This window comes from Megalobrama amblycephala, linkage group LG17, assembly GCF_018812025.1.
Source record: "Megalobrama amblycephala isolate DHTTF-2021 linkage group LG17, ASM1881202v1, whole genome shotgun sequence".
Taxonomy (NCBI): Eukaryota; Metazoa; Chordata; class Actinopteri; order Cypriniformes; family Xenocyprididae; genus Megalobrama; species Megalobrama amblycephala.
In genome coordinates, this window is record NC_063060.1 from 4,242,865 (window position 1) to 4,255,586 (window position 12,722).

At 37.9% G+C, this 12,722-nt stretch overlaps 1 protein-coding gene across 3 annotated transcripts in view; it reads left to right on the top strand.

Annotated features, from left to right (window-relative positions):
• Positions 1-630: 630 nt before the first annotated feature.
• The window catches only part of sirt6 (sirtuin 6), a 33,522-nt gene continuing 21,430 nt past the window's right edge, over positions 631-12,722 (top strand). The window contains exons 1-2 of one of the 3 annotated variants that reach the window (XM_048163336.1): positions 631-2,240; positions 2,727-2,854. In XM_048163336.1, the coding sequence (XP_048019293.1) occupies positions 2,175-2,240; positions 2,727-2,854 (194 nt within the window). In that variant the 5' untranslated portion in view covers positions 631-2,174. The other 2 variants (XM_048163334.1, XM_048163335.1) reach the window with 2 other exon arrangements.

Genomic DNA, 12,722 nt, shown 5'->3' on the forward strand with positions numbered 1-12,722 from the left:
CATGCGCCGTGGTATCGCGTCAAATCATTCACAAGTATAAATATGAAGCTATTGTGAACGTAGTTGATTTTTAATTAATATACCATGTCGATATACAATGCTTACATACTTAAAACTAATCATGGTATTGATATCTTTGTAAAACTGTTGACTTTATAGAACGGTGGCAAGGAATAGTAATATTACCTAGCTCTGAGCGCCCCCAAGTGGTCGGGAGCATTTCCGTTGTGTTGTGGCTTGATTCCGTTGTGTTGTGGCTTTATTCCGTTGTGTTGTGGCTTTATTCCGTTGTGTTGTGGCTTGATTCCGTTGTGTTGTGGCTTATTCCGTTGTGTTGTGGTTTAATTCCGTTGTGTTGTGGCTTGATTCCGTTGTGTTGTGGCTTATTCCGTTGTGTTGTGGTTTAATTCCGTTGTGTTGTGGCTTATTCCGTTGTGTTGTGGCTTTATTTCGTTGTGTTGTGGCTTGTTTCCGTTGTGTTGTGAACTTATGTTTGCTTTTTTAATTTCGTTGTGTTGTGCACTACTGGGCCACCGTATTTTAATGCTTTATTCAGTAACAAAATAATAATAATATACATTACATAACAAAAATAACAATGGTACAAAAATATATTAAATTTAATAAATAAATAAATTAAATAAAAAATAAACACAGATAATACAAGGATAAATAACTATATACACAGGGGTATTGAGATCAAATGCATATCTCTAATAACAAAATAAATACAAAGATTCTTAGAAAGGATGAAATTTCAAGGCCTTACAACAGTCTATAGTCTTTTTTGCTTTGGTGTTCCTACAAAGCTCAAATTTAAACTGTATTAAACTAGGCGTATTTTTTGCCCATCGACATTTATGAATATGATATTTCCCTAAAATAATAAACAAATTAAGAACAAAACAAATTTTCTTTTCTAAAGGCGTGTCGTAAAAAAATAAAATATTTTTGTCCTCCAGATTAATGTCAGCTCCAGAGATCTCCTTAAAAAAGACCTCAAAATCACACCAGAACAATTTAGTGCAAATACACTCAAAAAAAATTTATAAAGAGTCTCATCATACAAATTACAAAACAGACATTTCAAATCAATATCTTTCTTAAATCTTTTTATAACCTGATTAACTGGGTAAATTAATCATTTTAAATGAAACCTCATGGATCTTATTGGTGACACAGTATCTCCTAGAAACTAAAAAAACCTTCTCCCACTGAATGTCCCGGAATTGTGAATTCCAAAAGCTTTTAGCTTGGGGGTATCCTAAGTGAATGACAAATCTGTCTAAGGAAATTGCTGCATTTTTTTTATCAACAATACTTATACCATCTAACCTTAAATTAAAATCAATAGTTGCATCCAAATCAACAACATTAGCACTTCGCAACAACTGAAGGAGGCCAGAAGGTATAGCATCAAAAACAACTGCATAATCCTTTGCAGATATAGGAAATAACTGTAAAATGTTGTTCCTAAACCAATATTTAAAAAAAAGTGTTTTATTCTTATATTTAATATCCTTATTATTCCATATCAAACATCTGTGGGTAGAGAAATTGTGTTTATACGCCAATAACCAGGATAACAGAGCTTGCCTATGAAAGTTAGACAGCTTAATGGGGATTTTATTAATATCAAAGTTACAACTGAGGAGAAATTTAATACCGCCAATTTTGTTAAAAACCACAATTTGTTATTAGATTTAGGCTAATACAATTCTGAATCCATTTAATTTTAAAGATAGTATCAGAAACTTCAAAGTCAATAGCATTTAAACCACCTTGATGAAATAAATTCCCTATTATACCTCTATTCAAGTAATGTGGCCTATTCTTCCAAATAAAATTATACATTTTCTTATTAACCTGTGTAATAATTGACTTTGGAGCATCTAAAACCATTGCTGTATAGGCTAGTCTTGACAATCCTTCAGCTTTTGATAGCAATATTCTACCAGTCAAAGATAGATCTCTAATTAACCACGTATAGCTGATCCACCACCTGCGCGCAACCTCACTGACGTAATCCAGGATGTGCACAGCAGAATTCCACGCAGTACACACATTCGTGACGTCACACAGAGGACCAGCACACAGAAGCGATTGAACGGAGCAACAGAAATTCTTGCTTTTACTGACAAATTTTAACTTACCTTTTTATAAGGAAGTTAGCCATGTCGGTGAATTACGCCGCGGGACTGTCTCCATATGCGGATAAAGGCATTTGCGGCCTCCCGGAGGTGATGTTTACATTGTTGATGTTAGCCGGCTAGCTAGAATTAGCTTAATTTCGTGCACATTAGCGTCATATTTGAGGTTTGCTTTGTGAAATGTACTACCATTCTGTATTGAAAGCTGTTGCAGTCTCTGTAGACACACGCAGGTATGACCATTGTATGCAGTTAATAACTTAATGGCTTCCAAACAAACATTAAACAGTTAACGTTACTGAATTAACATAGTAATAATTAAGACATGAGAGATCGTGTGTTACTTAGGTTTTTCTACAGTGAAGGGGAAACTGTATTAATGTGATAAAAGTTACAAAAGTTACAAATTACCGCAAATCTAACGCCATGTAACAGTTCACTAGCCCAAATGTACAGCTGTTTATGGTTGCCAAGCAACGTAGCACGTTGATTATATCATTTATATCACGTTAAAAATGCTCCGACAGTAACACTTCTGTATTTATATGCTTGTGTGTGTACGTCTGCACTCTGCAGGTGTTTGACAGCCCAGAGGAGTTGAAGACTAAAGTGGAGACACTGGCCCAGTGGATCAAGGAGTCGCAGTACATGGTGGTGCATTCAGGAGCTGGAATCAGCACGTCCACAGGGATCCCGGACTTCAGGTACTCCTCACAACTTGCAGAAGAGGGTGACAAACATGCTTGCATTGATGTTATTTTCAAAAGTCTAAAAACAATATATTTCAATGGGATCATAGAGGTTTTTTGTGGGAAAGCTAGTATAGAATTTTATTGCTGTTCATCTGTATTATGATAGAGGGCGCTCTAACTGCTCTTTTGAATTCATGTATGCTGACTAGCTGTCAAGCACCAAAATGGACAAAAAGCATCACAAAAGTAGTCAGCGTCAGTTTTGTTTCCCTTTATGTGTCATATGAAGCCATACAATAGTTTTTTTGTATAATTTTCAGCTATTCACTGAAAATTTTGACTTCTTAATTAGCTTTCAAGTCTTGTTTTATGTACATAATTCACATAAGAATTCTTAAAGGAATAGCTTTCTTCTTTCAGCCGAACACAAGCTGAGTTACATTAAATAATATCCTGGCTTTTCCCAGCTTTGTATTGGCATTGAATGGTCACCGTGATTTTGCCAAGTAAGACATGTTCCTGGATCAAGATATTTTGTTGATCTTGGAACAACATTCCTGTCCGAAGATTTAGTCCTAACCTTTTCCCAACCCCTAAACCTAAACCTACCCATAACTTATCCCTAAAATCAGAGGGAAATGGTAGTTGAATAACACTGTTGTGGAAGCACCTAACCCAGGTTGTAAACCTAAACTTGATATAAATGGTAAACTTGTCCCTCAAATCTGATTAGTTGATTGGAATGTTGTTCCAGGATCAACAAAGGTGTTGATCCAGGAACATGTTGTACTTGGTGAAATCACGTTCACCACATTGAATATTGCCCAGGTTTTTGAATCCAAAAAGTGCATCCATCCATCATGCACAACAAGGATGGCTTGGAGGTGAGTAAAATATGGGATCATTTTTGGGTGAACTATTCCTTTAAAGCAGGGGTCTCCAGTTTTGGTCCTGGAGGGACCACTGTCCTGTAGAGTTTAGCTCCAACTGCAATTAAACACACCTGAACTAGCTAATCAAGGTTTTAATTAGGCATACTAGAAACTTCCAGGCAGGTGTGTTGAGGAAAGTTGGAGCTAAACTCTGCAGGACAGTGTTCCTCCAGGACCGAGTTTGGAGACCCCTGCTTTAAAGGGATAGTTCAACCAAAAAAATAAAAATACTCGCCCTCACCGTTCCAAACCCATAAGATTTCCATTCATCTTTGAAATACAAATACAGATATTTTTAATAAAATCTGAGAGATTTCTGTCCCTCAATTGAAAGTCAGTTTACTCAAAACTTTGAACAAAATGATTAATTTAGGTTTTTATTCACATTTAAGCATTGATTGGCAGACATAAGCTCAACCATATTTGCTTGGTGTGCGAGAATATACCTCACTGGTTCTTGCGGAAGCTCAAACGTGTGTGTGTGACACTTAAAAATAAACCTCATTGCTTCATGCTTGAGCTTCTGTTTAACCAAAATCAACATTTCTATGTGAATAAAAGCCTAAATAAAATCCGTTAAGCGATTGTGTCTCTTCAGAAGACTTGGATTAAACTGCTCAATTCATATGGATTTATTTTACAATTTCTTTATGAACGTTTTGAACCATCAGACTTTTTCAGTGGAGGGACAGAAATCTCTTAGATTTCATGAAAAAAATGTCTTCATTTGTGTTCTGAAGATGAATGGAAGTCTTACGGATTTGTAATGTTCATTTTTGGGTGAATTAACCCTTTAGGAGCAGTGCGCTTTTCTTCATAGAGCCTCTTTAAAATCAGGACTAAAATATTTATAGGTATTCTCATTGTAATGCCATCAACTGAGCTAAAGCCAATGGGCAGTGATGCATTTATGTTTTCCACCCACATTCCTAATCTTCTGGCAGCCCAGTAGAAGGAAATAAGGATAATCCTGTGGATTTAATCCTTCAGAGATGACTAAAACCATGGCTTTCTTAGCCAGAAATAAAGCTTTTGTTTGTTTCCATATTTCTTTGCATGCTGGTTCAGTTTGTGTGTTTGCTCTTTTTCTTTTTTACTGTACAGATACAACTTGCTTGTGCAATAGTAATGAAAAATATCAATGAACTTCGACATTAATATGTCCTCAAAGATGATTAAATTGGCATGTGTTAAGAACGACATGTTATACTTGTCTGCCATAATCACAGTAATCCACTAGAGGGAGATATGAAGTTTTATTACAAATAACAGCTGAAACTCTCATTCATCTTAGGCTGTGTCTAGCATATTTGCATACTGCACAGTATATACTGCATACAGCTCACAGTTTTTAAGAATGTGAAGCAGTAATATCCAGCAATGAGTGTTTCAGTCTTTTGTATACTCCACATTTAGTCAAATGTAGTGGGTCATCCAGGTATTCAGTATTGTGGGAAATAAAATTAAATTTCCATTTTGTCAGACAAACTTTATTTTAAAGGTTGATTGAACTATCGAATGTGGAAAAGGATGACATTAAATAATGAATTAAAGTAATCTTTTAGGCCATTAAGGATGGGAAACTTAAAATATTAAACGGCAAGAACTTAATGTGAGGTTTGCTGTGAGGGTCGAACTAGTGCTTACAACATGACAACCCCTGATGTTTTACACTGAGTGGATTTATGCGTTTCTATGGCAACACTATCCATGTTTTTTGATCTTGGAGTTATTTTGGATCTGCGCACCACCAGAAGTTTCCCAACACTATCCATGACGAAATGCATCTGCAGCAATCAGGTGGTGCAAGTTGGAGCTCTTTAAGTTATTTATGTTCATAATTATTCTAATGTTATCTGCTTTGAGACATAAAGTAATTTACCGCCGTCTCTCGTGACACTTTGCAGACTCTGGCTGTGCGCGTTCATGTGTTTTGGAGGAGGTGTGGCTTAGGAGAAGGGAAGGATGGGATCTTATGCTTTCAAAGCTAGCTTGCTTTTTCTAGCCTCTCCAAAATTGCCTACCCTTCTTTTAATAGATTGTTTAGCTCTGTATAGTGTTTTTTTATTTTATTTTGTTGTAAAAGTTCAAGTCACCATTAAAGTAATTATGTTCACTTCTGTTAAGTTTCATCCATTTTCAATGAGTATTTCCAACTTGTTTTGGTGTATACACTAAAATCAACAGTTCAGAAAACTTAAAAGTTTAAGGCAACAAACTTCAGTGGATTTTTGAGTTTTCTCAACTTTTTGTTATATAAACTGAATACAAAAAGTTGAGAACTCAAAAATCTGCTGAAGTTTGTTGCCTTAAACTTTTAAGTTTTCTCAACTTTTGATTTTTTTTTTTACAGTGCAGAAGTAACCATTACCTTTTCAGTCTGCTTAAACTGATACACAAGTTAGACAAATTAAGAAAGTTCTGTTTCACTATTTGTAACACAGTTCGTAGATACGGGAAGAAGGAGGCGGGAACCAGCGAACATTGAACACAACTTTAATCTCAAAATAAACAAACAAAACAAAAGTAATGCCAGCAGACCCTCGCGGACGTCTGCCGGCCACACAAACATAATAAAACATAAAATGAAGTCCAGGCCTGGTCCTCTCTCGCCCTTCACTGTCGTCGCTCCTTTTTTTATGCCTCCGGAGCTCCTCCGTGAGAGACTCGAGGCCGGTGCGCCTCGTAGGTGATGCTCATTATCACTCGCGTCACCGGCCTCGCGCCGTTCCCTCACGGCTCTCGCCCACCCTGCTCATCACATACCCCCATCGCCCCTCGCAGGCCGGAGGGTACTCCCGAGACTGCGCTCTACACCCCCCCGGGGCCTGTCTCGGCGGCTGCAGCACCTGGGGGTAAGGACAGACGAGACGAGAGAAAGGAGACGGAAGCAAGGGGAGTGACAGGACGAGAGAGGGGAGAAAGGAAAAAGAGAGAAAAAAAAAATTCTTGGTCCGGTTCCCAGACACACTGCCGCTCGGTCCTCAGCCAGCCGGGAGGCTCTTCCTCGTGGTGCCATGCGATGGTACTGGACGCTCCGTGGACGGCTCGATCCTCCTCCGCTCCCTGGAGGCCGGCAATGGCTCCTCCGACTGAGGGCAGCCGGCAGCGAGTCCCCCGTTCCCTGCTCCTCCCCTTCATGGCGGATGGCAGCAGGCTCCGGCCCACGGCGAACGGCGGCAACTCCTCCGCTCCCTCTTGGACGGCAGCCACCCCACCTCGTCCCAGGGGCACGGCACCGAGCTCTACGTCCCACCACTCACTATGCTCCAGCACCACCGCCTCGGGCAGCCTCTCGCGGTCTTCACACTCCTGCACTGCCTGAACTCCACAGCACCGCGATCCCCTTCAGCAGCGAGGGCTCTCCGACAGCATGTCCCTCCTTCCTCCCGGGTTTCGGCACCAATGTAACACAGTTCGTAGATACGGGAAGAAGGAGGTGGGAACCGGAGAACGTTGAACACAACTTTAATCTCAAAATAAACAAACAAAACGAAAGTAATGCCAGCAGACCCTCGCGGACGTCTGCCGGCCACACAAACATAATAAAACATAAAATAAAGTCCAGGCCTGGTCCTCTCTCGTCCTTCACTGTCGTCGCTCCTCCTTTTATGCCTCCGGAGCTCCTCCGTGAGAGACTCGAGGCCGGCGCGCCTCGCAGGTGATGCTCATTATCACTCGCGTCACCGGCCTCGCGCCGTTCCCTCATGGCTCTCGCCCGCCCTGCTCGTCACACTCTTATGTATAATGTTATTGCTCAGCTTAATACTTATTGAACTTGGATCCACAAGTTTGTGTTTTTAGAACTTATATCAGTTATGTTTGACGAAAGGATAGACAAACTTTTCAGTCCAGTCAGCGAGATGCATGCTTTGATTCTGCTCTCATGATGGCTTCAGCATCACAAAGCCAAATCAAAAAAAGTAGAAATCATTCATTTTAATGAACGCTGTGATAACCTATTACCTGTCTTGATGAAAATTCATGGGAGAATAATTGAAAAAATTATTCTGATCTCAGTATGTTCATAGAAAGCTCTTGGGCAGTTTCTAAATGAAGCCTGCCGCTTTACTCTAGTGCTTCTTTCTATCTAATATTGAATCTTCCAGTTTCACACCACATAATTGATCAGCTCTGACTGATGCAAAGATGAGCACTTTTGCTTTATTGATCTACTCACCTAGTTGGGAGCATATGAAAGCATTGACTTGCTTAGAACCATTTAAGTACTAAGTACTTCTATAAATCAGTATAACAGCCATGATCCTTATTGAGTTTATTTAATTTGTATGGTCAAGCTGCCATATTATGCATTGTTTCTTTTGCAATATATTCTGTACTCATATTTGGGGGACTTTCAATAAGAACATCTGCCTTATATTATACCCCAGAATCAACAAAGAAATAATAAGAAACTGCTTTATGAACCATGAACCAGATTTTATTGCACTGTGACATTTGGGACCCTAGTTGTCAGTTGCTGTGTCTCATTTCGAAGGCTGCGTCCTCCGGAGGTCTCATTTATCAGCTGTATGCGTCATTGAGGTCACCTCATTTCAAAAGTAACCATTACATTCATATATCATAAAGAAATCGTGAAGAATCATAAATAAATTACAACAATTTATGCTTGATTCACAAGGAATAATGGAAAATTTTATATTGGTTCTGAAATGAGACCTCCTTGATGACGTATGTGGTCGACAAATGTGAGCTCCAAATGACTCAGCCTTCAATATTAGATGTAGCTATTGTCATTATGTGTCAGAATATTTTTCTTGTTTGCTTGTTAGTAATTCTAATTATTCTCAATAATAATTCTTATTAGATACTCATGACTTTTTAGATGAATGTAAAATTGTGTCTGTCCAGGCACGGTTACTTTATCAATTAAAACCCTTTTGTGTTTAAAATAACCGACCTTTTAAAAATTGCTTGTAAGTTGCTTATGCTATATTATATTATCACCAAATATTGGATTCAATCTTTTTGTCAACTTGTTTTCTTTTAATTAGGACAGGTTTTGTATTTCTTTTCGAAATGATTGATTGTAGGCCTCATTAATCTGAGCTCATGCACCTCATTTTTTGAGTGAAAAAAAAAATGTGGGTAAATTTGACAGTATTCAACAAAATATGGAAACAATTTGCACTGTTTATCACACTAGTGTGCTTTAATTTTTAAGCACAAAGTTTGTTTTGAAATGCTTTTATTTTGTACAAAATAGAACAGAGTCATACTTGTGGTGTTCCCTGTTAAAAATGACCGGACTGCAAAAAAATAGCTTAAAAATCTCTCGCTATGCTATAATTATCACCAAATATTGGATTCAATCTTTTTGTCAACTTGTTTTCTTTCAATTATCACAGGTTTTGTATTTATATTTGAAACTGGTTGATTGTACGCCTCATTGATCTGAGCTTATTTTGGCCAAAAATGACCATCCATTGAAAATGATTATGTGAGATTGAAAATAAGAGAAACATTTAGTTAAAGAAATTACAAAAATTCCGTTGTTAAATGATAAAATAACTTTATACAATTCACGCACTACATGGATGAGTAAATAGTGCATAAGTGCATAGTGTGTAGTGCGTCATGTGGAACGCAACTTAGCATTTTCAGTGAAAAAGAAAATTCTCTTTGTCAAAATGACATGAACACAACCTGAGGGTTAACATGTCATGTTAATTTAGACATTGTTTTTGTTTTTTACGTTGTGATAATAAGGATGAGGAGTTGTGCTTAAATGTCACAATGCAAAAAAATCTTAATGGTCATAAAGTAGCATTCATTTCGTATGCAAAACATGTATTTATTAGTTTGTATACTTGCACAAAAAATGTAAATGTGTAAATTTTTGGGTGAAATATGGCAGGTGTTTTCCATCCAAACAAAAGGGGAAAAAAACTTATTTAAAGGACATTTTCATATCCTGACTGTAGACAGTGGCTTCAAATCACATTTATTTGTATAGTGCTTTTCACAATACATATCATTTCAAAGCAGCTTTACAGAGAATGCATGTCAACATTACAATTTAAAGAATGCAGTTAGCAAATAATGTAATAATTTAGGCAATTAATTTACAATCACTGTTAGCAGTTTAACTGAAGGTAGAAGCAATGAGCTCCTGGAAAAATGAATTACATATTAACAATAATTAGGATATATAGGAATTTGTGAATGTGCATGTTGATCCAGATGATAGCGTCTTCTGAAGTCCTCGCAGGCGTTGGCACCGTCTCTTCAAAGGTGTAGGTCATCTGAGGTCTTCTTAAGAGGCTGGATCCAAACTGAAGCTGATGTACTCTCTAGTCACCTCGGGACAGACGTCCCCAGGTAAAACAGAAAAGCAAATAGAGAATAATTAGCGTAGCTGCTGTTCATAACATTAAAGGACACCTATTATGCCCCTTTTTACAAGATGTAATATTGGTCTTGGGTGTCCCCAGAATGTATTTGTGAAGTTTCAGCACAAAATACCCCACAGTTAATTTATTATAACCATTTGAAAATGTCATTTTTGGGGCCTGTTTTAAAAAGAGCTGTTTTGGTGTATACCACCTTAAATATAAATGAGCTGCATATCCCCGCCCTGCCTTTCGACGAGGGCGTAACTTGCATACCTATGGCAATAAACAGTCGGTAGAAGCAGAATGGCTGAGAGTGAGAGACCCGCTGTTTTGTATGGCATTCAGCCGTACATGTTTGAACCGGAATCAGACCCAGATGATGAAGAGACTCCGGCAGAAGAAACACAATTGAGAATGGAGCAGGACGTCTCTGAATGGTTATTTGATACATTTATGTACTTATAGAGTTTTAATCGCGTCCCCTTTGCAATTATGGATGTGCAACACACACACACACACACTGTGATAACGTTCGCGCAATTTTTTGAAACTACAAACACAAATACTGTGATAACGTTTGCTAAGTACAAACAAAATTATATTTATGCGAGGGAACGGTTGCGTCATGTTGACATTACTTGTCGTACAGGTGCTTATGTGGCAAATGTGAGAAGATGGCTACAGAACCAGAAAATATATGCTGCAGGGAGATAGAACAGGTATTAATTTATTTACATTTGTAATTGTTGCAAAAAATAATACGTGACATAAAACTGTCTGACGCTATTTGTTGTATCAAAGGTTACAAGACGGATGAAACAACTTCAAGTCACTCCATCATGTATGGTAGACCATCCCGGAAAACATACACAGTTTTTAATACAATATCTTTAAAAAATATATATATATACGTGTGGATACACACTATACAAACAAGGTTTAAATTATATACACAGACATTCTACGACGACGACAACAACTTTAGACGCATTTGTTATTGAACTGGCTGACATCGACTGAAATGACTATTTGCTCAAAAAACATTAAATACACTTACTTCTTCTGGAGGTGACGTTGGATTGCGAACAGTAGGCAACGATCCACACTTGAGGATTAACTTTGAAGCAAGACCTGCTTTGAATTGACCCTCGTTCTCAAAACAGTCAGTCAAAAAATGATTCGCGCAAACATAAACGTATTTTGGAATTTTGAGTGGCGCCTTTCCTTCGTAAATAAAATCCATCCACTGCGTTTTCAGTGGCTCTGATGTCGGAAGTAAGTGAAAACTACTATGTTCATTATTACATCCCACAACAGAACACTTATGTTTCTTAGGAGACATTACCGGCTGTCGTTGAAACAATGGAGGATGGTTGACCGATCACCGAGGGCGGGGTCTATGCCAAAACCAGATTGTCAATCAAACCACGTGGGTGGGGCTTAGCGCAATTCTACGTCACAGTGAGAGCAATCTTAGAACAGGGCGTTCTGAGACAGTGCTTATGAATTATTGAGATTGTAAAAAAACCACTGGGTGGATTTTTCTCATTCTAGGGTGGTTTTGCTCACACACTGCCAACACACATTTATGGTCAAACACCATGTAAAAGTGAATTTTGCATAATAGGTGCCCTTTAAGCAAAGATAGTCATGTGCAATTGATCTGATATGAGATGCATTATGTGAATGCTTGGCTAAAGAGATGCATCTTTAATCTAGATTTAAACTGGGTGTAGTACTGCAGTCTCATCTCATTTTGTACTACAGTCTCAATCTCATGTTCATTATGAGTGCGTGTGTGTGTGTGTTTGCACTGCTTTTTTATGCTGCTGATCCAAGATGACCTCAATTCACTTAGGTTTACTTTTTAGATTTGCGTTTGATGTACAAATTTTTAATGTTCCATGAATTTAAGGGTGATTTAATTGGATTCACCTTCATCTAGTTTGTCATTATAATTTGCTAACACTGTGCAGGGGTTTTAATTTTAGAGGGTGCTGACGTCATGTTGAATGATGCCTCCTCTTACATTTATTCTCCTTTCACCTGGTTGGTTTTCCTTTCTCTCCTCTTTGTTATTCCATCGGCTTGTTATCAGAGAACGTATGTGATGCGTTGGGCAACTGCACATTTTTCCTCCTGTGTTCTCTTCTTATATGAAATTTTCATAAGAACACCTGTCTATCAAATCTATTTTCAGAGGCGATGCTTCTATAGGTGCAAATAGGGCTCTGCCTGACTGTCAAGATCGCATATAACACGCAAAGAAATTCACTTAAAAAAATGACAATTTTGTCACCATTTATTCACCTCATGCCATCTGAACTAAATTAGATTTGTCTGTGGAATGCAAAAGGAGTTTAATTCCCAAGGGTCAATCCTACTGATGAAATGTGTAGTTTGAATGCAATGCAAGTCATGGATAAAGCTATTTGCCAATTGCAGAAATTTTACTTATTTTGAGTTATTTAGCAGAATGTCCCTGCCTTTTTTTCCTCATCAAAACTAGATGTAAAAAAAAAAAAAAAAAAAAAAATCAAAGCAGCTTTTCAGCATCATTACTCCAGTCTTCAGTGTCACATGATCCTTCAG